This window comes from Schistocerca serialis, chromosome 5 (genome assembly GCF_023864345.2).
Source record: "Schistocerca serialis cubense isolate TAMUIC-IGC-003099 chromosome 5, iqSchSeri2.2, whole genome shotgun sequence".
NCBI classification, from domain to species: Eukaryota; Metazoa; Arthropoda; class Insecta; order Orthoptera; family Acrididae; genus Schistocerca; species Schistocerca serialis.
Window position 1 is genome coordinate 826,002,126 of NC_064642.1, and position 27,064 is coordinate 826,029,189.

General features: G+C 43.4%; 1 protein-coding gene across 1 annotated transcript in view; it reads right to left on the reverse strand.

Moving 5' to 3' along the window:
- LOC126481302 (odorant receptor Or2-like) overlaps window positions 1-27,064 on the reverse strand; it is a 113,123-nt gene that overhangs the window by 55,544 nt on the left and 30,515 nt on the right. The window contains exon 2 of the mRNA XM_050104954.1: window positions 11,402-11,723. Within this exon, the coding sequence (XP_049960911.1) occupies window positions 11,402-11,723 (322 nt within the window). The remainder of the gene's footprint in view (window positions 1-11,401; window positions 11,724-27,064) is intronic.

Consider the following 27,064-nt stretch of genomic DNA (forward strand, 5'->3'; position numbering starts at 1 on the left):
GTAGTGTGTCGTGACCATATGTCAATGAATAGAGCTACAGTGAATTTATGAAATCGCTTCAATAATTTGTAATAGCCCTGTATATGATGAAATTATCTATAACGAGATACTATCTCAAGAAAGTTGTATATATACTCAGTCTGATTTTGATAAGATGTAGAAGTGATGGAAAGATTGGCAACTTGCTTTTTTTAAAAAAAAAAAAAAAAAAAGGAAATAGACGGACGAACACACGTAGTGTCGTTGTAATGTTGTTGCATTAATTTGTTCTGAAAGCGGTGCTGATATTCAAGACCATAAAAGTGGGTTAAAAGCTGTGAGCTATCTGAGGAAGTTAACTTTTAGTATTCATCTTACGATAACCGGTGATATATATATATATATATATATATATATATATATATATATATATATAAAGACAATTTAAATAAAAAGAAATAAATCAGTTTATATTTGGACATTTATTTTAACATTGATCATTGTTCCGTTAAAATTTCAGCATATAAAACTTGATTCATAACTAAACTGGTGCCTTATTTACAAACTTGATTCATAACTAAACTGATGCCTTATTTAGGATTGTGAAAATGTGAGTTTGCAATCTTACGGAACGCATCAAATACGGAGCCAAGATTGGGAGACTACATACAACACTGCATTCATAAAATAACACACGAAGAACGTTGAAACAAGTTACGTTTGAAGCGCAATCCTGTCCGTCATGTAATTACCACACACTGGCATATTAAATTCATACTAACTCTCTGTGAAACCTTCCCGAAAAGAATAGCTGAGGGCTACTTTGATGATTACACCACATGCTTCACGTGGTCAACTTGGTTTACACAAATAGTGTAACTCCACAATAATTTTGATAATTAAAATAAATTAGATCGAAAAGCAATTTACAAAATAAAAACCTCGAACTGGTTACTATCATCTTACTACTAACCTGATGGGTCGAACAATTGTATAAGCACGTGGTACTGGTCACACAAAGTACACCCCACGTGGGTTGAACATAAAGAAAAGTTGCTATATTGAAAAATATTGTCAAGACGAGACGTTATAATCTCACGCACATTCGCATTTAAGATTGATGATCTTAGTTAGAGTTACTGACCAACACGTGGTTCCACTTTACTCACAAAGTAGTGACAAAGCAACTACTGGAAGATATTCTGAACTTCACACTCGAAATACACTGCGTTGCAATTTAAGATGAAAGAAGGTTGTATACATGGAAGAACCCTGGAGATACTAAAAGGTATCAGATAGATTATATAATGGTAAGACAAAGATTTAGGAGCCAGGTTTTAAATGGACTCTGACCACAATCTATTGGTAATGACCTGTAGATTAAAACTGAAAAAACTGCAAAAAGGTGGGAATTTAAGGAGATGGGACCTGGATAAACTGAAAGAACCAGAGGTTGTACAGAGTTTCAGGGAGAGCATAAGGGAACAATTGACAGGAATGGGGGAAAGAAATACAGTAGAAGAAGAATGGGTAGCTTTGAGGGATGAAGTAGTGAAGGCAGCAGAGGATCAAGTAGGTAAAAAGACGAGGGCTAGTAGAAATCCTTGGGTAACAGAAGAAATATTGAATTTAATTGATGAAAGCAGAAAATATAAAAATGCAGTAAATGAAGCAGGCAAAAAGGAATACAAACGTCTCAAAAATGAGATCGACAGGAAGTGCAAAATGGCTAAGCAGGGATGGCTAGAGGACAAACGTAAGGATATAGAGGCTTATCTCACTAAGGGTAAGATAGATACTGCCTACAGGAAAATTAAAGAGACCTTTGGAGATAAGAGAATCACTTGTATGAACATCAAGAGCTCAGAAGGAAACCCAGTGCTAAGCAAAGAAGGGAAGGCAGAAAGGTGGAAGGAGTATATAGAGGGTCTATACAAGGGCGATGTACTTGAGGGCAATATTATGGAAATGGAAGAGGATGTAGATGAAGATGAAATGGGAGATACGCTACTGCGTGAAGAGTTTGACAGAGCACTGAAAGACCTGAGTCGAAACAAGGCCCCCGGAGTAGACAACATTCCATTGGAACTACTGACGGCCTTGAGAGAGCCAGTCCTGACAAAACTCTACCATCTGGTGAGCAAGATGTATGAAACAGGCGGAATACCCTCAGACTTCAAGAAGCATATAATAATTCCAATCCCAAAGAAAGCAGGTGTTGACAGATGTGAAATTTACCGAACAATCAGTTTAATAAGCCACAGCTGCAAAATACTAACACGAATTCCTTACAGACGAATGGAGAAACTGGTAGAAGCCGACCTCGGGGAAGATCAGTTTGGATTCCGTAGAAATACTGGAACACGTGAGGCAATAGTGACCTTACGACTTATCTTAGAACAAAGATTAAGGAACGGCAAACCTACGTTTCTAGCATTTGTATACATAGAGAAAGCTTTTGACAATGTTCACTGGAATACTCTCTTTCAAATTCTCAAGGTGGCAGGGGTAAAATACAGGGAGCGAAAGGCTATTTGCAATTTGTACAAAAACCAGATGGCAGTTATAAGTGTCGAGGGGCATGAAAGGGAAGCAGTGGTTGGGAAGGGAGTAAGACAGGGTTGTAGCCTCTCCCCGATGTTACTCAATCTGTATATTGAGCAAGCAGTAAAGGAAACAAAAGAAAAATTCGGAGTAGGTATTAAAATCCATGGAGAAGAAATAAAACGTTGAGGTTCGCCGATGACATTGTAATTCTGTCAGAGACAGCAGAGGACTTGGAAGAGCAGTTGAATAGAATGGACAGTGTCTTGAAAGGAGGATATAAGATGAACATCAACAAAAGCAAAATGAGGATAATGGAATGTAGTCAAATTAAGTCGGGTGATGCTGAGGGAATTAGATTAGGAAATGAGACACTTAAAGTAGTAAAGGAGTTTTCCTATTTGGGGAGCAAAATAACTGATGATGGTCGAAGTAGAGAGGATATAAAATGTAGACTGGCAATGGCAAGGAAAGCGTTTCTGAAGAAGAGATTTTTTTTTACATCGAGTATAGATTTAAGAGTCAGGAGGTCATTTCTGAAAGTATTTGTATGGAGTGTAGCCATGTATGGAAGTGAAACATGGACGATAAATAGTTTGGACAAGAAGAGAATAGAAGCTTTTGAAATGTGGTGCTACAGAAGAATGCTGAAGATTAGATGGGTAGATCACATAACTAATGAGGAAGTACTGAATAGGATTGGGGAGAAGAGAAGTTTGTGGCACAACTTGACCAGAAGAAGGGATTGGTTGGTAGGACATGTTCTGAGGCATCAAGGGATCACCAATTTAGCATTGGAGGGCAGCGTAGAGGGTAGAGGTGAGACGAAGAGATGAATACACTAAGCAGATTCAGAAGGATGTAGGTTTCAGTAGGTACTGGGAGATGAAGAAGCTTGCACAGGATAGAGTAGCATGGAGAGCTGCATCAAACCAGTCTCAGGACTGAAGACCACAACAACAACAACATTAGATATTTTAGATCCATACCTGAAATAAAGATGATTAAATTTTCAGTTAGGCTGAACTTAAGAAATCCATTGTCGTACAGCCTCAGCAGAGATGCGCTTAGCCAGGGATCTTACCACTTCAGACGCTCGCCGCGGACTGACTGACCTGGGCTCCTACCGAGCGTGCTTAACCAATACAAACGGAAGTGGCCAGAGAGGCAGCTTCCTATACCAACATGACAAGGGACGGACAGGACAATGCTAAGAGTAGAAACCTCTCTGCTTTTAGAAAGCGTAGCTACTTGTTCCGACGTTGGTCCTACTGTTCTCTAGCAGACATCTTTTCTGCTACCATCAAGCATGCAACTAGAAATACATTTGCTCATTCATCCTCTCACACAGAAGGGAAGGGGGATGACAGTATCTTATCATATACAGTATATAAAAGAAAGCGGATGTAGGTTCCGTATGAGACTGTGTGACATGAATTACATATAAACTGTGTTTTAAAGTGTAGTAGTGTGACAGATCGTTCTTCTTTATGTGTAAAAGTAACACGTTTCACTGCTCAGTCTCCTCCCAGATAGTCAGAAACACCACAGTAAATTTAGAAGAGGAATTTATGCCGTAAATGACAACAGATTTAAGACATTAACATGAAAGGAATCCAACAGAGACCTTTCATCGTGTAACAAGACGCAACTGGAATCGCTCAACAAACAAAAAAACCTGGGAGTAACAAACCGTGAAGATGTGAAACTGAATTATCACATAGGCTCTATGGTGGATAAAGCAGATGGCAGACTTCGGTGCACTACTAGCACTCTAGGACAATCTTGTCCTTCTACAGAAGTGGATCGCTAACAAATCACTTGTATGTCTAATACCAGAATATTGCTCAAACGTGTGGCATATACGTCAAATAACTAAAAGATGTGTCAGTGAACGTATATATATATATATATATATATATATATATATATATATATATATATATATATATATATATAAGGAGGACAGACCGTATGGTGACAAATTTGTTTCATCTACGAGGAAGCATCATGGACACGTCGGAAAACTAGATTTTGAATTCTATTGATGATAGACTACAGACGCTCGAAGACAGCCGCCCAATTGCACCACGAAATCGTTATTCAAAGTTGTAAGAACCAGTATCAAGCGAGGAACCTAGGAATATACTACATTCTCCTTGACTTCCCTAGGAATGACGAAGACTGTACTGGACTAATTACAGACTGCACAGAGGCATACAAGCAGTCATACTTCCTATGCTCCATTCGCGAATGGAACGATAAGAATCTCCAATACACGGTACAATGGTAAGTACCCCGTGCCAAGCACCTGCCAGTGATTTGTAATCTAGGTGCAGATGTACGTGTAGACGCTTCTGCAAAGCAGCGTTGACCGGCGTTGCCTAGTGAATCGTTGTTGTGGTGCCTCGTGTAAGGAGGAGAAATGCGTACCATCACGTTTCCGACTTTGATAAAGGTCGGATTGTATCCTATTGCGATTGCGGTTTATCGTATCGCGACATTGCTGCTCGCGTTGGTCGAGATCCAAAGACTGTTCGCAGAATATGGAATCGGTGGGTTCACGAGGGTAATACGGAACGCCGTGCTGGATCCCAACGTCCTCGTGTCACTAGCAGTCGAGATGACAGACATCTTATCTGCATGGCTATAACGGATCGTGCAGCCACGTCTAGATCCCTGAGTCAACAGATGGGGCCGTTTGCAAGACAACAACTATCTGCACGAACAGTTCGACGACGTTTGCAGCAGCATAGACTATCAGCTCGGAGACCATAGCTGCTGTTACCTTTGACGTTGCATCACAGACAGGAGCGCCTGCGATGGTGTACTCGACGACGAAACTGGGTGCACGAAGGGCAAAACGTCATTTTCTCAGATGAATCCAGGTTCTGTTTACAGCATCATGATGGTCGCATCCGTGTTTGGCGACATCGCGGTGAACGCACATTGGAAGCGTGTATTCGTCATCGCCATACTGGCGTATCACCCGGCGTGATGGTATAGTGCGGTGCCATTGGTTACACGTCTCGGTCACCTCTTGTTCGCACTGACGGCACTTTGAACAGTGGACGTTGCATTTCAGATGTGTTACGACCCGTGGCTCTACCCTTCATTCGATCCCTGCGAAACCCCACATTTCAGCAGGATAATGCACGACCGCATGTTGCAAGGTCCTGTACGGGCCTTTCTGAATACAGAAAATGTTCGACTGCTGCCTGGCCAGCACATTCTCCAGATCTCTCACCAATTGAAAACGTCTGGTCAGTTGTGGCTGAGCAACTGGCTCATCACAATACTCCAGTCATTACTCTTGATGAACTGTGGTATCGTGTTGAAGCTGCATGGGCAGCTGTACCTGTACACGCCGTCCTAGCTCTGACTCATTGCCCAGGCGTATAGAGGCCGTTATTACGGCCAGAGGTAGTTGTTCTGAGTACTGATTTCTCAGAATCTATGCACCCAAATTGCGTGAAAATGTAAATATATTTGTCCAATGAATATCCGTTTATCATCGGCATTTCTTCTTGGTGTAGCAATCTTAATGGCCAGTAGTGTAGTATTTTCTGTTTTCTAGTTAGTTATAATCTTTGTATACATATTGAGCATATCAGAGATCACAATGAATAGTAATAACACATTATACAACAAGCCTGATCGTATAAAAACCCTTTTATTCCAAGTGGTGACCGGTTTCGACCCGATGTGGGTCACCTTCGGGCGCTGCTCTGTAAATCAGAGTACATCAGAACAGACGGAAACATGACATGCAATAAACATTCGGTTAAGAATAAACTATACGGTGCCCTAACCAGTGACGACGTTAGGAGATGGGGGCAGCAAATGTGGACGGTGCACACTGGTGTCGACTGCTGGCTGCGTGGAGTCAACATGTACGTTGTTGTGTTGCTTGAGACTTTCCTGACGGACTCCTTGTAAATATGGTTCTCGGGCGAGACTTCGAATATTTTTGTGAAAATTCTGCAGTATTTCATCAGCGTAACCGATCGCCATTTTCAAGACGACGGTTTGTTGCACCGATGAAGCATTGTGGAATTTTCACGACACCTGAAGACTCGCTCGAAAACCATATTTACGAGTAAATTGTTATTTTGATATAACTTACAATAATACGCAGCATGATATTAAGGTTTCTGAAAGTATTTGTATGGAGTGTAGTCATGTATGGAAGTGAAACGTGGACCATAAATAGTTTGGACAAGAAGAGAATAGAAGCTTTCGAAATGTAGTGCTACAGAAGAATGCTGAAGATTAGATGGCTAGATCACATAACTAATGAGGAGGTATTGAATAGAATTGGGGAGAAGAGGAGTTTGTGGCACAACTTGACAACAAGAAGGGACCGGTTTTTAGGACATGCTCTGAGGCATCAAGGGATCACAAATTTAGCATTGGAGGGCAGCGTGGAGCGTAAAAATCGTAGAGGGAGACCAAGAGATGAATACACTAAGCAGATTCAGAAGGATGTAGGTTGCAGTAGGTACTGGGAGATGAAGAAGCTTGCACAGGATAGAGTAGCATGGAGAGCTGCATCAAACCAGTCTCTGGAGTGAAGACGACAACAACAACAATTCATGCTCTTTGGCATGTATCGCATACGTTGTATCGTGTTGGCTAAAGACGACGCAGGGCGACAGGCAAGGAGCAGCACGTCTGCTGTTTGCCTCCACGACACCGCCACGCAGTGACCAGTCGACGTCACTGGACGGCGTCCACTTGTCCTGCTCCGTGCCATCGTCTCCACACGTCATCACTCGGTAGAGAAGCGTATAATTATTCTTTACTTTATGTTCATTACATTAAATCATTCCTTCTATTTCGTCCACATCAGGTAGAAACCGTAACCACTTATGAATAAAAGGGTTTTTATGAGATGAAGGCTGTTGTATACAGTATTTTATTCGAGTTCATTATGTTAGTTTTTATCAGAAGTGCATTGCTGCGAAGTTCACGGTGACTTTTTTCAATAAATTCACCGTGATGGTGCCCCTAAACGTCATTTATTAATGGCGGCAGTTCGTATTCTTATCAGAGGCCATTGTTTATCAGTTTTCAGCACGGTAGAGCTACTGCCTGCAGGGGCACCGTCAGCAGGATCCCAGCTCGGAGCACGCAGCAGAATGTCTAAAGACTCACTCAAAAGGTTCATTCAAGAACGGACTAGCCTCACACTGCCTCCCTCAGTGACGTGGTCTTGCCCGCTGTACACGTGTGTCATGTGGACACCACTCACAGCTCAAGTTATCCTTCTAATTAACAGTGCTAGAGACAAAGCGTTAGAGAAATGTTTGAAAATCATTCGAAAATTTTCCCCGATTGGTAGAACCGTGCAAATAACATGGCGATCATCAGATAATCACATGGATTTAGCGACGTTCTACGTCATTTCTGATGCAGCGGGAGCAAAGTCTTTCGTTGCACCGTAGATGTGACTGGATCACTTGTGGGTCAGAATCTCGGTGGAGGGGAAAGCCGCGCAGTATCGGCTGGCCGGCCACTACTTGGATTTACCTTTCTGCCTTCAGGTGGTAAAAGTGTACCTTAAGAAGCAGCAAGCACGTATACCTCCTTCCTCTCTTCAGTGCTTTGTCTGCTCTGCGTGGCTGGCGGTGGTCGCACTGTTCTTAGGATAACATCAGGCCTGTGGCACCCTTTTTCAAGGTGAGAGATTAATAACGTTGCTGTATTTCGCTTATCTATGCTATGTAAGGAATGACATCTAACAAACGTTTCATGACAATTTCTCTAAAAGAACGCAGAATATGAATAGGTGCTACAGCATGTCAGTTGTGCAGTACGGACCACGCGATTGTCTTCCTGTACCGACCACAAGTAACTCCAGTTTTTAGATTATATTTTCTTCTTATCACTTCTTTTCAGACTGACGTGGCAGAAAATGAACAAAAATAAGAGGAAGATGAATGAAGAATGCGTGAAAATAGTTTGAGCAGTGTTACATCTAACAAAATGACCCCGAGGGAGGTTCAAAAGTGGGACCTTTGTATCACTACCTCCCACACAACAATTGAAGGAGAAAATGTTGTTTGATTGGCTGATTTGGGGATGGGATTAAACAGCGAGGTCATTGGTCCCATCGGATTGGAAAAGGAAGTTGGCCGTGTCCTTTTCAAAGGAATCATCCCGGCATTTGCCAGAATCGATTTAGGGAAATCGCGGATGACCTGAATCAGGATAGCCGGACACGGGTTTGTAACGTCGTCCTCCCGAATGCGAGTCCGGTTTGCTGACCACTGCGTCACCTCGCTCGGAGGGAGCAAAAGATCGCCACCGAGAAAAGGAGATTGGAAGCCAAATAAAGAAAGGCTAAAAAGAGTTGAAGAAAACTGAATTTAAGTGTTCCAAAAGATAATTAACGCAGAGAGAGTTATCATGAGAAACTAATTACATAGCGGCAAAGAAAATTGGATTTTACTGGAAATAATGGGTCAACAGAAGGGATCGAAAACTGCATTTTTCAAAGTGAATGGTGCCATTTGAAGAAGATTGGGTGCTTTGTATCAAGTATAGAGGCTGGGCACACGTTGGATGTGTGAATCAGGAGGATAATTTGTATTTCATTTGCTTTCTCTTTGAAACACTGACTTAAACAGTGGTGAATTAAGCTGAAATAGCAACAATAAGTCCCCATGCTTATGTGTTCTATTGTTATTCAATAAGTATCACTATTGTACACCATTAATAACCCATATTATCAATGAAAGGAAAATTGTTGGTACTACAAGGCATTTTCTACAAGCCTTGGAACTGTAACTCTTTTACTTTCGAAGTAATTAGGTAGAATAAATAAACAATAAAATTCATTACACTGTGAAATTCATAGAACATGTTTACCAGGAATAGCATATGATGACCATAATTAAAGTTCCAGTTTCAAAGCGCGTAGGAAGAGAACCACTGCTCGCAAATTTGAACAGTATATTATTGACGCCGGGGAACAAAAAAGAACGTAAATTTTAACAATAGACGTCTCTGCCAACGTCTTAATGTAAATCGGATCGGGTAGAAATGGCAGAGGAACTGCAGTGCTGGGGCTATGGTTTGAGTTGCATATTGGACCAGCCATACTCTTCAATGCGCATGACCGCACATGTTCAGCAATCAACAATTGCTGCACTGTTTGTTCGGTGAGCCCATCCACGAAGTCAAGGTCCTGCCAAACCGGGTGGGAAAAATCGGTTTCGAATTCTCCTGAGGCCAAAAGCTGCATAAAAACAAAATTACATTGGTTTTTAATTGTTCTGAGCCTAGAACTGCATCAAAAGCCAAATGATGTCTGCTTTTAATTGCCCTGGGGCTAAAAATTGCATCAAAAGAAAAATGACATCGGTTTTTAATTGTGCTGGGGCCAAAAACCACATAAAAAGCAAACTGACATCTGTTTCTAATTGTCGTGAGACTGGTGCAAGACATGTTCAATAATCTGCCCACAGTTTTCTGCCGCAAGTTGAAATCGGGGAACATCATGCTCCACAACAGATTGGAGTGCCTCAGAGTTCACGTTCGGAATGCGTTGCGCAGTTCGTTCTTTCACTTCAGCTATGTTCGTAATTGAAGCACTGAACGCAGCATCTTTCAGATAGCACCATAGCCAGAAGTCACATGGATTAAGATCAGGTGATGTGGACGGGCAGGCTGTAGGGAAATGAGCGCTGACAGTTCATACATTTCCGAAATGCTTCTGCAGCAGCCGCATCGCTGGTTGTGCAATGTGCGGATGAGCGCCATCTGCATAAAAACATGCACGCTGTCAAGAAGCTGGAGTGACGCTGATGTGCAAAAAACTGTTAGTGACCGTACAGGTAACAAGACCCGCAGGGCTCATCTCGAGAAACACAGCCTGCCATGAACGATACCGTTAACTTGCACCACACACTTGCTTTTTCAGAATGATGTGGTAACAATTGGTGTGCGTGCGGATTTTCTATTGCCAATATTCTGTAATTCTGCATACTGTGTGTCCTTGGAAAAGAAAATGGGTTGGTTCAAATGGCTCTGAGGACTATGGGACTTAACTTCTGAGGTCATTAGTGCCCTAGAACTTAGAACTACTTGAACCTAACTAACCTAAGGACATCACGCACATCCATGCCCGAGGCAGGATTGGAACCGAACCTGCAACCGTAGCGAAACGAAAATGGGTTTTATCTGTCTACAGAATGTGCTGCGGCCATTCGTTATCCACATCCACGAGAGCAACAAATTCCGGAGTCGTAGTTTGTCTTGCTGGCAAGTCAGCAGGATGCTACCGCTCAACACGGATGAGTTTGCATGGACAGCAGTGCAGGCTGATTCGTAGCATTTTACGGACTGTGGTCGCGGGACTGTCCAACGTTTGGGCAATTCCCCACGTGCTGCACGTTTGCACACAGCTGGTCAACCCCTCCTGCAGTGCTGTGGCCACATCTTCGACAGATGTCGGATCACCTGATTTCATCCTTTGCCACATTTTACTTCAAAAGAACCTCTCTTTTTGTTAATTTTGTAATCGATTTCCCCAGAACCTTAGCTGACTTTGAACCAATGTCATTTTCCACACGCTTGAATGTATATAAATATTCAGATTAACCACCACAATTAAGAAGGGACATCGAAAATCTTAAGCACGAGTTCCCCTATTACCAACAGTTATACAGGATGGAAAAAATAAAACTGGCCCAGGAAAATATTTCAAGCGCCTTGAGATAGGCAACCCAACATACAGATGCAGGCGATGTAAGCTGGGTTGTCTATTTTCAGGTGCACGAAATATTCTTCTAGGGCAGTTTTACTTTGGCTAGGCTGTAGACAGAGCGTTGCGTTACGCAGCTTGATGATCTCCTGGTGGAAGAGGACGCACTGGACGAGCCTCCGGTAGTCCCCGTGCCGTGTTACAGAGGCCGCGGACCGCCGGTCGCCTACGGTAGCCGCTTCACCGCGCCCGGGCAGCTGGACGGTGTCAGCCAGTGCTGCGTTGAGCATCTTGAGCTGCGACGACAGGTATATGATGAGCGTCACGTAGAAGGCGTCCAGCGTGCTGGTGGACAGGTAGATGAGCATGAACCAGTAGCAGATGAGCGCGTAGCTGAGCTGGTAGTAGGGCGTCCGCACGGGCTGGCCCCCGTACCACCAGATCAGCATCGGCAGGTTGCGGCCCAGGTGTCTCTCGAACGTCCCGTTACCTGCAACCACACAAATCGTACAGCTATACTTAAATAAGCAGTAAGAACTTTGAACTTGCCACACCTCCCTAAACCTTCTACAGCTCATTCCAGTAACTGCGTCCTCTGCATCTACAACATACTTCGCAAGCAACCGAATGCAGTGCGGTGGAGGATCCTTTTGGTAGCACCAACGTATCCCCTCTTCACTGTTCCACTTCGTTTGGACGTGGAAGAATGATTGCTAGTAAGCCGTTGTATTACCCTTATGTTCTCGGAATTTTTCATCGTGGTCATTTCGTGAGATGTATATGGGAGGAAGTAATACAGTATCAGACTTTTCCCGGAAAGTGCTCACTGGAAATTTCAACAGTAAACCTCTCTGATATGCACAACGCATCTGCTTTGAAGTCTGCCACTGGAGTCTGTGAAGCACCTCTGTAACGGTCTTGGGCCGACTAAACGAACCCGTGACGAAACGCGCCGTTCTTCGTTGGATCTTCTCTGTCCTACCTATCAGTCCAAACTGGTGAGGGTCCCACATTGATGAACAACACTCAAGAATCGGTCGAACAAGCGTCTTATAAGCCAGTTGCTTCGTGGACGAGTTACAATTCGTTAAAATTCTTCCAATGAACCTCAGTTTGGCATACTCTTTTCGGACTATTTATTTTAAGTGGTCATTTCGTTTAATTTCGCTCCTAGACACTTTACGGTAGATACTGTTTCCAGTAGTTTGACATCAATAATGTAGTTGTACAGTGTCGGATTTCTTTTCCTGTGTACACTCCATATGTTACATTTATTTACACTCGGGGTAAATTGTCAGAACCTGCACTGTTGTGGGTTGGCAGGAGAGCCAACACCGTTACTAGAGGAAGCCTAAAGGCACGCGTTTTAGCTCACGCAGGCTGGCGTGAGGTCTGGAACAGGACAAGGAAATTAGAATTTAGAAAAACGGACGTAGCTGGTGGAGTACTTAACTTTAATTCGTTAATGAAGAACGTCGCTCTTGACGGTACATGATTTACAGTATCAATAGTAATTGGTAATGGCGCCTTGCTAGGTCGTAGCAAATGACGTAGCTGAAGGCTACGCTAACTATCGTCTCGGCAAATGAGAACGTATTTTGTCAGTGAACCATCGCTAGCAAAGTCGGTTGTACAACTGGGGCGAGTGCTAGGAAGTCTCTCTAGACCTGCCGTGTGGCGGCGCTCGATCTGCAATCACTGATAGTGGCGACACGCGGGTCCGACGTATACTAACGGACCGCGGCCGATTTAAAGGCTACCACCTAGCAAGTGTGGTGTCTGGCGGTGACACCACATGCACCATTCATCAATCCTCTGCAGGTCATCCTGCAAATCGGCTCTGTCTTCTCGTGTTGCTACTTTCATATAGAGAACCACATCATCTGCGATCGCTCTTAAAGAGCTTCCGACGCTTTTTACTAAATCATTTACATACGTTGGGTACTACAGAAATTACCTTTACGTACGTCGATTTTGTTCCATTAGGAGCGAGGTGTAGAGTTCTTTCTGCAAAGAACTCTTGTACCTAGTCTCAAATCTGGTCCGACACTCTGCAAACCTGTCTTTTTGTCGCTAAACGGCAGTGCAGGATTGAGTTAAATGCCTTCCCGAAGTCAAGGAACATGACGTCAACCTGAGCACCGTTGTTAACAGCACTATGGATCTCGCGGAAAAACAGAGCGAGTTGCGCTTCACAAGATGTCTGTTTACGGAAGCCTACATCAACAGATGGCAGAACTATATAACTTTCGGAAATGGTCGACGTTGATGTCCGTATGTTGATGTTCTGGAGTTGAATTCCTTGCTGATGAACGCCGAAACGCATTCATGAAAAGACAAGGGGTTCGTTGCTGTAGATAAGCTGAAAGGCGCACGCAGTTGGCCGATGCCACGCACAGCGGCCGGCCAGCTGCTGCAGTGACGCCACACAACACGTAGCGCGTCGACAAAATCGTCCGCGGCGACCGCTGGGTAACACAGCAGACGAGTTGCGTCGGCAGTAAGTGCGTTGCGATGGTCGTTACTGAGAAACTCGGCTACTGCAAGATTTTTGCGTGCCGGATACCGAAAATGCCGACCGACCGGAATAACGAGGAACTGCACCACACCGCGTCCGTCTCTCCGTCTCTTCGGTCCACCAAATGAAGCTCATCGGAGGCATCACTTTGGAGCACCAGCGGCTGAGGAAGCTGGGCCACGATTCTTACCGCACAAGTTTACATGCTCGAGTTTCATGGTGGAAAAGAAACTGTGCATAAAGGTGGAGATTTTACTCAAACGTGACAAATTAATCGTCAATGTTGTGGTTGACATTTAAATCGCATTTACTTTTCATGTAAAGTGAAAAGAAAGTAGCCATTACTTTCTGATTGACATAATACATAACGTTTCATGCATCATCTGAAAATTGGAACTGTGTCTTCATTGTTAACTTCCTTAAATTATCTTACAAGAATTGTATGTTACGTCAACAGGTATTTTGGAACAATTCCAAGCAACCAGCCAAAATTTGGTTTTATTTCACTTTATCAAAAAAGCACTGTTGCATGTTTCTATTTTAGACATTCATCGTGTGACGCCTTCTGGCTCTTATCAAAGCACATGGATGTCGGTTTAACGCTTTCTGCGTAAGTGATTTCGTGGAGAAACCACAGCGATATTTTCACTTTGATCCTACTGAAAACTTAGTTTCTCACTGTTCCTCGCCAGGGGGTGTGACCGAGCGGTTCTAGGCGCTTCCGTCTGGAACTGTGCGACCTCTACGGTCGCAGGTTCGAATCCTGCCTCGGGCATGGATGTGTGTGATGTCCTTAGGTTAGGTAGGTTTAAGTAGTTCTAACTTCTAAGGGACCGATGACTTCAGATGTCCCATAATCCCATAGTGCTCAGAGCCATTTGAACCATTTTTCACTGTTCCGCGATGACCTCATAGATCCATGCACTTATCTTGTGATGCACTTATCTTAAGACAAATGGAACCACGTGCTCTAACGAGATGCACTGCAGCTCGAGACAAATGGCAGTCAAGGAAAAGTTTATGGTGTTCCAGTTTACTAGTTTTTGTAACAATCGTGTAATTTTGTTCTTAGAATAGTATACGGCTTTAAAAATGCGAATACTGGACAAAGTGGTAGTGTAGCGTAGTGGTTAATGGACATCCGTAAAGTGCAAAAGGTCGAATATCCTAAAATCATTTGAAATTTTTATTTGTAATTCGTTATGTAAATGAATTTGATCATTATTTGTATCTAATTAATTGATTTAATGCAATGTTTCTATTTCTACCTCTTTGTAACGTCATGTAGATCGTCGTAGTAATGTCTCATTTGTCTTCAATTTTTCTTTCCTATCATTATTTTACCTATTGGAATCTTTGTGCAAATGGTCACCATTATTTTTAATCGTCTGTCATAGTAGTGGAACATACGAAATTCGTGGTCGATCGGGTAAAGACCAAAATACGAAATAATCTGTTTGCACCAAATATGCAGTAGTGACAAAAATGTACTTACCACTACGAAATGTGGATATTTTGGATGGTAATAGTGTTATAGATTAGGTTAGAAACATTTAATACGTAAATTATTGTTGTATTCTGAAAAAAAACGAATATGGAGAAAGAAAGAAGGAATTATAAGTAAAAGTGAAATTCAACCACAATAACGAATAGCAATAATGCCTACAGTAATGTGTACGAAAACATGAAATGTTACAACGACGTTAATACATAAAAATAATCAATATCATGTGAACAAAGTTCACAAACGAAAAAAGAATGATGTGAAGTAACAATCGAGCAAATTGGAGAGTTCATATGATAATTAAAATTATATCACAAAGAAATAGAAATAAAAAATTACATTCAAGCAATGTAAATGAACAAACGTTGTAATCAAAGTAATTTCGATAAAAATTTAAAAATAAAGAATGGGAAATCACCCATTAGCATTCAGAACCACAGTGTTCTGTACGTGATCAGTACCTCTCTACCACCAAGCTCTCATGATACGTGTAAGGAATTTTAATGCAGTTTTTTAATTTTATTTAGTTTCTTAAAATTTTTAGTTATCATATATATATACATATATACATCCGAGGAGTATCACCTGCGACCAGTTTTGCGAAAGAAGCGGCGACATGTTCTGCACAACCCACCCAACATTTTGCATGACAACGTGCAGGTGCAAGTAGTGGGGCTACGTCTGTACAGGTGCATTTTGTTAGTGGTGGTGATGGTTTTAGTGTTTAACGTCCCGTCGACAACGAGGTCATTAGAGACGGAGCGCAAGCTCGGGTTAGGGAAGGATTGGGAAGGAAATCGGCCGTGCCCTTTCAAAGGAACCATCCCGGCATTTGCCTGAAACGATTTAGGGAAATCACGGAAAACCTAAATCAGGATGGCCGGAGACGGGATTGAACCATCGTCCTCCCGAATGCGAGTCCAGTGTGCTAACCACTGCGCCACCTCGCTCGGTCTTTCGTTAGTGCGGGTTGCCTACATCAGGGGCAGGTATGCACTCAGGGGCAAACCTATTATTCTCCTTTGACTGACAGGCATTTAACATATTGTTCTCCTTTGTTTGACAGGTCCTTAGCCTATTGTTCTGCTAAGTGGTTTTCCATGTCACAGCACTTAACCCATTGTCCCCCCCTCACACTTCCCCCCCACCCCCCTCTCGGGAAACCCCTCACCCATCGCTGTTACAGGTACACTTTCAGGTATGAGTTAACCTACTGTTCTGTAACTGCTTTTCTATGTCATCCCGATTTCCTTTTAAGTGACAGACACTTAACCTATTATCCCCCCACCCCCTCCCCCTCCCCAACCCCTCCCCCCTCACTGCTACAGGTACACATTCAGGTCTGTTATTGGAATAGGCCCCCCTCTCACTCTTATCAATTTGATTGACAACTTCATTGATTTGATCAGTTAGTTAACACCTCTGGTGGGAAAGTGCTATGCCCTCGACCATGCCCCCCTGGTGGGAATTTCAAATTCCATCAGGGTAATGCAACCTCTACTAACCTAAGAAAATGGTGGGAAGATAATTTAGGTCACATTGACTACTTCATTAAATTGGTCAATTAATTGACCTCTCTGGTGTGAAAGTGCCACACCCCCCTGGTGGGAAGTTCAAATTCCGTCAGGACAATGCAACCCTAAGACAATGGTGGGAAAAAGGGCACTTCCACTATCCTAACTCATCCAACCGCCACCTCTTCTCAGTCGATCGATCATTTGGAGGGTAGTCGATTGTAGTGTATGGAATATTCTTTAAAAATTTTAGACATTGTGTGGACTATTGTTTATTTAAACAATTTAGGGGATTCAAGGCATTGTATGGAATATATAGAAATTGGTGGAGAGGAAGGATCTCATAACAAGAAATTCAAGTGTATATTGTTTATTTAAAAAAAAAAAAAAAAGTTTGTGGGGGTTGAATTTCACTTGATCATCATTACCTGCTGTCTGGAAACATGTACGTCTTTTAAAAAGTAATACATGGAGGAAACATGATGCATAACCTAATGTTCATCACTGTACCCTGGGTGTCTTAACCTAATTTTTGGGCCTTTGTTGGCACTTAACCTATTGTTCTGTTAAGTGGTTTTCCATGTCACCCCCATTTCCTTAAAATATTCTACCACCATTGATACTAAATTAAGTAATTAGTTAAGTCCTCCCACCATTTTCTGGTACACTTTTAGAATTTCACATGCTTTTGAACGCAATTTTTGACGCATTCTTCATTGCCACACACCCCCTTAAACTTTTGTATTGCGTTTTACATAAAAATTATGCAAATTTACCTAGTGTTCTTCACTTAACCTGCTGTTCTGCTCCATGTCATCCAACCACGCGCTCCCTCCCATTAACTACTATACCGCCAACACCACATTAATATAAAATGTATGCAAATTAATTAAACTGGTGTTAATCACATGTAGGGGGTGGTTTTTCTTAATTCGAAGCATCCGATTGTTTGGTGAAATCGATGGAATATAGCTTATACAAAAGATTGCTAATAAAAAACATATTCCACCACTCGACACCCGATTTAGCTGCCACAACCACCACAGCCGCCGCCAACGCCGCGAGCCACCGCCGGACGCAAGCCAGTGCGAGCCATTGTTCTCACACAGCTGCAGGTGAAAGTTAGGTCTGTTTTCCTGTATACAGTTAGAGTTCTTCGAGTGTTATACTGACGTCACAGAAATCCAAGGCGCGCTCACACTGGTCCCATGCGCGATGACGCCTAGCTGTGATATGGTCCAGCACCGAGAGAGATTTCCAATGCTTCCCAGAATAGCACAGGCTGCATTGTTCCTCGCGCAACATGAGAGACGTGTCTAACTGTGCTTAACTGTTCAAAGTGACTAAGCAACGCCGCGAAGTGCGTGCGTGTAGCTACAAACGCTCGCAAGCACATCTAACAAGGATCTAAATCTTATACTGATGTCACATGACTATGTAGAAATAAGAATCCAGTCGACCTCGCGGAAACAGTATAAAAAAATTGAGGTCTCACCATGTATGCATGGACATTCTTGTCCTAAGAGAACCTGTTTACAGAAAATAGCGCAGAATAACATCGAATGCAGTCTTCCTCGCGGACCTGAAGTGGTAACCTATCCATCGCGTGTTAACCTTCCTGCTTTCAACACGCACAAACACTCCATCCGCTATGTAGAGGCTCCTTTATCCCAGCACAAAGGATGTGAATAAATCTAGCATTATGATTGGCTCTTATCGAATTTACCCAGTGAATTACTGATGCCGATGGTATCGACGCACCATCCACCTTTTCTTTCTTTCTGCAGATGAGACTTCCAGCAGCTATTTTACACAGATCGCCATATTGCACTGGCAATAAAATCTTTCAGACAACCATATACATTGACAAATTTGGAAAGACTCTTACTCGTTTACCCTGCTCTCCCACCGAGGACAGGAGCTTGAATATTAGTGCGTGAAACCGCTCTCCAGCCCAGCAATATACCACCGCATACCGTGCCATTGTAGTAAACACACAATTCGTATCCTGTGCTAAACAATATCATCCCTTTTACACCGTTCTTACATATACCGTGAATACGGGCAGTACTGTATATATACTCCTCACACCACTAGATATTTTCCCCCAGCCTACAATCAAGACCCCCAAGGCGCGACCAGAACACCCACAGTGGACCGAAGTCGCTCTCAGAACTGTTCTACAAATTCGGGTTCGTTTCCCGTCGGCACAAACACGTTAATGTTTCTGCAAGGAACCTGTTTACTTGCATGCTAACTTTTCTACTCTTATCTCCAGACTCGGGGTCTACAGGAACACAAGTATTTTTTTCGTATGGTTCACGATAATATTATACCATTTTCGCTGTACTTCTCGATATCCAGCACTAGACAGCATTCTACCGATCGCTAGGGCAACATCATTCCCAAGATATAGACTGGAAATTAGTTCTCTACAAACCCGAAACTTTAGCAAGGTGGGGTGTGCTGTAAAACACTGACTAACTAGAAACTTGTCACGTCCAGAAAGACATTTACTTGGCAACTAGAAACAAATAGAGGAAACTGGTATCTCCACTCTCGTATACGGATGTCAGTGATGTAGTAGATTCCAAATCATCCCCATAATTTACAAGGTGAACTAAATTATTTCTCATGTCTAGGGAACTGGCAAATGTGTCTTCAAACACTATATCTTCTCTCAACCAAATAAACCCTCCTCACATTGTCATTGACCAACCCGCCCTGCAGCACTGTTACCGAATTAATCTACAACCGATCAGAAGAAGACTGCTACACTTGACGTCTCGTGAGTGAAGGGACCTTTCCGAGTCCTAACCCTTCCAAGGGCACGAGATTTCTCGAGATGCGGCCATGTCGAGGAGCTTAGCACTCCTTATTGATGTATAGTAACAGATTTCAAAGTGTCGTGATGTTATACCAGGCGGTTAAGAAGAACAAGGAACAAATGATTTTTGTGCTTGATGGAGCTCCAGACCGATGGAGTTCGACGCATTTTTACGTAAATCAACCAAGCTATCAACTTTAAAGTATTGTTCTAGAGTCTAGGGTCGGTACCTGGAAGGTAGCAGAGCAAACGCTCTCCGAATGTGGAGGTGACTGGATACAGTTGAGTGCAGTGCTGTATTACACCTCCTGATCAATGCATTTGGACTAGGTGGTGGCATTTGTGCTGCATTTACAATCAATTTTAGAACACAGAACGAGATGTTATGTCATAATCGCATATACAGATCTGACCTGAAATCGACAGAATTGCGAAAAGTGACCAGGGAATAGGTATATATTGACCGAATATAGAGCCTAATGTGGTGAACCTAAGGAAGTACTTTGCTATCTTCTGGTTCGCATAGAACAATTAGTATACTGGACCCAGTATGCTGCAACAGGAGGAATCCCAGGAAACGTGGACATCGAAATGAAGGGAATAAGGGAGGCAGCAGTCAATTTTTTTCCCATTGAGGCTGCATTATACTGTATGTCTATTGAGGTACCAGTGATTCCGGATGCATCAGTCACGTGACATAGCCTGCGTTCTACTAGTATACAGCTACGTGTTCTGTATGTATTTTAAAGCACTGTCTACTTGCGATCGTTAACGGTAAACCTGTCAGTCATCAGAGGATTTCCATCTCATGTGTGAAGAAACTTGACACACTCCTCTAAAGGAGCTTTCATTTATGCGATCACCCCTGTCGCATCCCGGGTGTAAAATCAAGACGCATTTTTACGTAAATCAACCAAGCTATCAACTTTAAAGTATTGTTCTAGAGTCATAACTAACTTAGCGGTAAGAGCTTGTGATGCGCTGCAACCCCTCTGTAGGCACTGCCCAACTGATGCGCTGTTTAGAGAGTTAGTGACGGAATGACTTGTGATTTTCACATGTCGAACGCTGCTGCTTTGCGTTTATCTGTCTCCTTATCGGATGTATCCCCGACTAGTAAGTATCATTTTATGTAGGCCTTATGCAGGCATTGTATAATTTATTAACTGTGATTGGATGTGAACAGTAGAGACTATACGTCTCCGCAAAATATTTACCATTCGATAAGATAGTTCAGCTTAGAGAAACTGTGAAGAAGGATGTATGTCTGATAGGTGGGAAAGGGTTTCGATCTAACACTATAGCCAGTTTTTAAGTGTAGAACATAGTAGTCTTAGGAGTGTGTGTGTTTATGTTCTCTATCTTACCAGTGCCCTCCAAGTATAGATCCTAGCCTCTAGAACAATAATTTAGAGTTGATAGCTTCGTTGATTTAGGTAAAAATGTATCCAACTCAATTCGTCTCGAACTCCATCGAGTATAAAAATAAGTCTTTTCTTGTTCTTCTTAACTGTATGCTATTACATTACCGCACTTTGAAATCTGTTACTATACATCGATAAGGAGTGCTAAGTTCTTCGACATGGTAACATCTCGAGAAATCTCGTGCACTTGGATGGTTGGGACTTGGAGAGCTATATTAATTCACGAGACGTGTAGTGTAGCGCTCTTCTTCTGATCGCATGGAGATTAACGGTGCTGCAGGGTGTGTTGGTCAATGACTGTGTGACGTTGGTCTTTTATCCTAAGACGGGGAGAATGCTCTGTGACTCCCATACGCTGAGAGATAATTCGTAAATTAAACACTATGCTCGAAGTGTTACAAATTTGTAGAGCGTTGTCTGATGTACTTTGATCATGCTTGTGTTCGAGAATTAACAATGAATGCACGTACTGCACAGTAATCTACCAATATTCGTAATCATACTCGCAAAGTGATGTAAAAGGGGCGGTTTAGCTGTGATACTGAAATTGGGGGCCATGCTATCACATCAATGGCTGATGCTAAACTTAGTGTAAAATTCTTCAAACTATCAAGTTCCAAAAAATGTTCAAATGTGTGTGAAATCTGATGGGACTTAACCGCTAAGGTCATCAGTCCCTAAGCTTACACACTACTTAACCTAAATTATCCTAAGGACAAACACACACACCCAGGCTCGAGGGAGGACTCGAACCTCCGCCGGGACCAGACGCACAGTCCATGACTGCAGCCCCTTAGACGGCTCGGCTGATGCCGGGCAGCGAACTATCAAGTCTGTTGCTTAATATTACAATACATTGAAGGTGGCTTCTCCATCACATCTGCGCATCGGTTACTACATAATAATTGAGTGACATAGCTTATTTGAGTTGGGGGAGAAGTTTTGTGGGTGTGAGACAACTTCTGGGGGTTGCTGGCAGCCAAACAGCGATCGCGTACATAGTGCAAAATTACGAATAACTCGAAATGGAACGCCAAACCATCATCTGTTCCGTCACGGCGACATATGAACTTAAATTTAGATGTCATGGAAGAATTTCGCACAGTAGTTTGGAAACTCTCCACAACGCTGCCAATCTCTTCTACTTTCCTAATGTTTTAAGTGTGTTTTACTTAAAAATAATTCAGTGTTATGCTATACCCGAGCCCGCATCTCGTGGTCGTGCGGTAGCGTTCTCGCTTCCCACGCCCTGGTTCCCGGGTTCGATTCCCGGCGGGGTCAGGGATTTTCTCTGCCTCGTGATGGCTGGGTGTTGTGTGCTGTCCTTAGGTTAGTTAGGTTTAAGTAGTTCTAAGTTCTAGGGGACTGATGACCGTAGATGTTAAGTCCCATAGTGCTCAGAGCCATTTGAACCATTTTGCTATCCCCGGTAAGAATATGATTTACATAGTATGATGTCTAGTTTCCTGTGAGAGGTCGTGGATCAGAGCGTCTTAATGCAGTTTAGAGTCTGACATAGAGGTCGAAGTCGTGGCAGAAAAAAGAAATGTTTTGCAGTGTACAAAGCGCGTTAGAAAACAGTGTTTCAAACAACTAAACAGGGCCACAGTTGGCGTTTCTTGCAATTTACAGTATATTACGTGGGATACGATTATTCTCCTAGAGTGGAGGTGATGAAACTTTAAACTACCCTCTGCAGTGTATCAATAAGTGTGTATTTAATAGGTTTGTTCGACACAGGAAGCAGTAGCAGCAGCAGTTTGAGGGGTAAGTTCAGTGAGGGGTGAAGTATGCCGTTAGGAATGCCTGGCGGGCTGCACACTGTGATATTCTGGAAAGCATTGAGAAATCTCTCTCTCTCTGTGTCTATCCCCCTCTCTCTGTCTCTGTCTCTCTCTCCACGCTGGACCCCCAACGCAGCTTTGCGTCAACGCGCCAGTAATGGCGTGTATGTAAGTTCTATATCGGATGAAGTTATTTGAGCTTCTATAGTTGTTAATTTTTGTCTGCTGGGGGGGTGGGCGGGAGGGAGAGAGAATAACGATGATAGGATGTTGGGCTTATAGATTTGACTGGACGTGGATCTGTAGTACTTGTATCTAGTTTGGGAACGCACAACAATGCGCGCATTTCCGCCGAATGGTCAAAACACGGTCATGTCGCACTAACTCAGTTCGCTCTGTTTCTAGATGGGCTGCAGAAGGTGGTGGATATGGCTTTGTCCGACTTTGCTCAGTCCCGCCTTAAAATGGTATGATCACATGTGCAAAGCGGTATAAATGGGAGCAGTTGCAAGATGTGTAGGGACTGACTAAGACCATGTTTGGATTTTTATTGTAGCAGGTAGGTTCGAGAACGTGACTCGTTTCCAGATATGATTCACTTGTGGTTGTGATCCTTCTCAATGAGTCATCGCCTTTAACGCAATGGATATATAACGGAACATCTGACATGGTATCGAGACTGAATACGTTACACACATTGGATAAAGATCTAGCGCCGTGAGGGAGTTGCAAATACCGGTCACATACTGCGTTCCTTAGCCGAATGACTTTCAAAATTCATCGGGCTGGTTCAAATTGCTCTAAGCATTATGCGACTTAACTTCTGAGGTCATCAGTCGCCGAGAACTTAGGACTAATTAAACCTAAGGACATCACACACATCTATTCCCGAGGCAGGATTCGAACCTGCGACCGTAGCGGTCGCTCGGCTCCAGACTGTAGCACCTAGAACCGCACGGCCACACAGGCCGGCAAATCCATCGGACAGATGTGTGATATGTCCGCATTTGAGGATCAGGTTCATAAAGTATATCTGTTTGTGTAAAGAAAATGTCTATATGCTGTTGTAGGAAGGCTATGGATTTGACTTGGGGTACTGTCATAGCGAAGGGAAGAGTATGTCTAGTGCCAAGGAAGGTACAGGTATTTCCAGAGCCACAGTCTTCAACAGAGTGTATTTCGAATACTTCGCTCATTGTCGAATACCGTTCAGTTGAGACCAAGATCGTAAGAGTTAATTGTAAGTCTGTCCGGCCCCGGTAGCTGAGTGGTCAGCGTGACGGAATGTCAATCCTAAGGTCCCGGGTTCGATTTCCGGCTGCGTCGGAGATTTTCTCCGCTCAGGGACCGAGTGTTGTGTTGTCCTAATCATCACCATTTTATCCCCATCGACGCGCAAGCCGCCGAAGTGGCGTCAACTTGAAAGACCTGCACCAGGCAAACGGTCTACCCGCCGGGAGGCCATAGCCACAATAAAAAAAAAAAAATGTAAGTATAATGATAGAAGAAATATGTGAGGCGTTTTCTATAATGTGTCCGTGTATGCAAAGTCTGTGGTGGTATTGATTCGCGTTCCCACGTTAATGGTAGCGGTCTTTTGAATGCAGAGGCCTGTTGGAGTGTAGGAATTTATGATAGTTAACTTTACCATGTTCTAGACGACCGAATAGCGAATTAAGTATGTGCTAGGATGCTTTCGTGATCAGGTGTAACTTTGAGAAGATGGTGCGTTTGCAGTGGAGCGTTATTCCCTCCCATGTAAATTGTTCGGTCGACTGCTTCTGCACATTTGATGCCTATATTTAGTTGAGGGAATGTTGGACACACATTTGCCTGCTCTCTAGACGTGGGAAAGACCATAGTTGGTTTGTAAACAATATTGATCATATGCAATCTGTTAGATGACCGACTTCGGTATTCGAGAGTGCGAATATCAGTTTACTCTACTTGTTTCTAGTTAGTCAGTGGTTTACAGCACGCTGCACCTCGCTAAAGTTTGGTGTTTCTGGAGAAATAATTTACAGTCTATATCTTGCGCATTATGTTGCGTTAGCGATCGGGTGGCTAGTGCTGTGTTCTTGATCCCGAGAAGTACGGCGAAAATTGTATAAAATTATGGCGAAAATACGGGTGTTCTTGTAATCGACTAGTCTGGAGTTGACTGTAGAAATGCGAGCAAGAAAGCGGAAAGAGCGTTTAAGCCAAGGGGGTTCAAATGGCTCTAATCACTATGGGACTTAACATTGAGGTCATCAGTCCCCTAGACTTAGAACTACTTAAACCTAACTAACCTAAGGACATCACACACATCCATGCCCGAGGCAGGATTCGAACCTGCGACCGTAGCGGCAGCGCGGTTCCGGACTGAAGCGCCTAGAACCGCTCGGCCACAGCAGGCGGCTTGCCAAGGGGGAAATGAGCATGTTTTTGAACGTCAGTTCTGAGAGTGACTTCGGTTCGCTGATGTAAAGGGGGCGATTTGGTATGGTTGGGGATATGAATTGCATGTTTACTAGATCGAGATGGTACGCGGTGATATATTCCCTGGTTGGAGATCGGTTTGACACTCCAATATTCTTGCTAGTGTAGTATGTATTTGATGACTTGTAGACAACTTTCCCATGTTTAGTTGTCGGTGCAAAATGGTGATCAGTGTAAAATAGTTTATTACCTCTGAGTGTAGCGTCTGTAGAAAGAATGAACAGGTTGGGGGTGTATAGATTGAGGGAACTGTCTGTGCAATTTAGCAAACTTTGCAAAATAACCGCTGGAAGTCAGAGAAAGAAAAGGTGGATTGTTCTTCGATACCTCCGGCATAAGTAATTCGACTGGTAAATTCGAGAAGAGCACATGAGAATGCTCGAATGATTGTGGTGGGATATAGGAGCGGTGAGAACATTTGCGTATTTTGAGAGCAGGAAAGCTATCACGTTATGTCCGGGAGGAAGACTGGATTAGGCGATATTTTGGTAAACAGTTTCTGTTAGGGTGAGAATTTCCGTGCATACAAGCTGAGGCATGAAGAAAGCGGTCGTTGACTATTTCTGGGACACTGTACAACTCCATAGAGGTCGACTTGGCTCTTTTTATGGGAAGGTTATTAGAAGAGCTTGTAAATATGTGCGTGCACTTGGTGGTGTTGCATCGGTCATGTGGGGGAGGGGGGGGGGGGGGGGTGCTTGCGGTTAAGTGCGTGTCAACACGCTCTGTGCTGTTCTGCATCCAATGGTGAGGAGAGGTGGCGCCTGGAGATGCCTCGAATATGAGACTGGCGTGAACGCGATTTGGAGTGCTATGACAGTATAACAGTGACTGTATAGAGGAATGCAACTTTCACCGGTGTCTGGTGGCGGTGGCTGGCAGGTGCGGCAGAGCGCGCGTACCTGGCTTGTCGCGGCAGGAGCTGTGTCTGGGTGAACGCGTATTTGGATAGGGATTTCATGGGCGTGGAGTATGAATGCGGCCGTCGCCACCTCACGTTTGTGGAAGCTGAGAAGGGACCAGTGCGCCGTTTGAGGGCTGCCAGGCGTGTGACTTCACGGGGGAGGAGGTGTGGCGGTGGGTGCTTGTGTGCATGTGTTGCATTATTTTGCGAGCAGCCCTGTAGGCTGTGCCATGCGTTATTTTGCATTATTTAGGAGCAGTTTGCTATTGTGTACTGAAATTAGGAGTGGCTTGCGTGTCTGCAGACTGTGTATTGTGACGCCAAGCACATTAGGGTGGATGATTTGTATCAGTGTGATGGATAAATTCGATCACTAAAAAAATGTTTGAAACTAAGTAGAGTGAACTCCTTCTTTACTCCCCCCAGCAGCCCAGAGCAGGCTGAGTCATTTTCCCTCACGATCTTGATTTACATCACGAAACGGACGACAGCGTTGTAGACCTCATGGAGAACACACTGTTTACCGCCATCATGGATAACTGTACTTCCGTCATCAGCTGGTGTCACTGTGGCGTCCTCTGATGGCAAGGCAATGTAGTAAGACAGTTGGGGTCTGGAGCTCGTGGTGGACCCACTAGGTAGCACCATGTTAGATTACGGTACTTGCGTCACTACAGCGTCCTCTAGTGGCATCAGTATGACCTACGTCAGTTGGGTTATGGACTCAGTGGCGAATACGCTTGGTGATGGTGTATCGTCCAATTGTTTAAATAAAGGCTGGTGTATGATTTCGACAGTTGAGGCTTAGCAAGCGGAGTCTTTTACATGGATTATTATTTTGAGAATTTAGGAGTTGTTTGGGCATATGGAGGTAA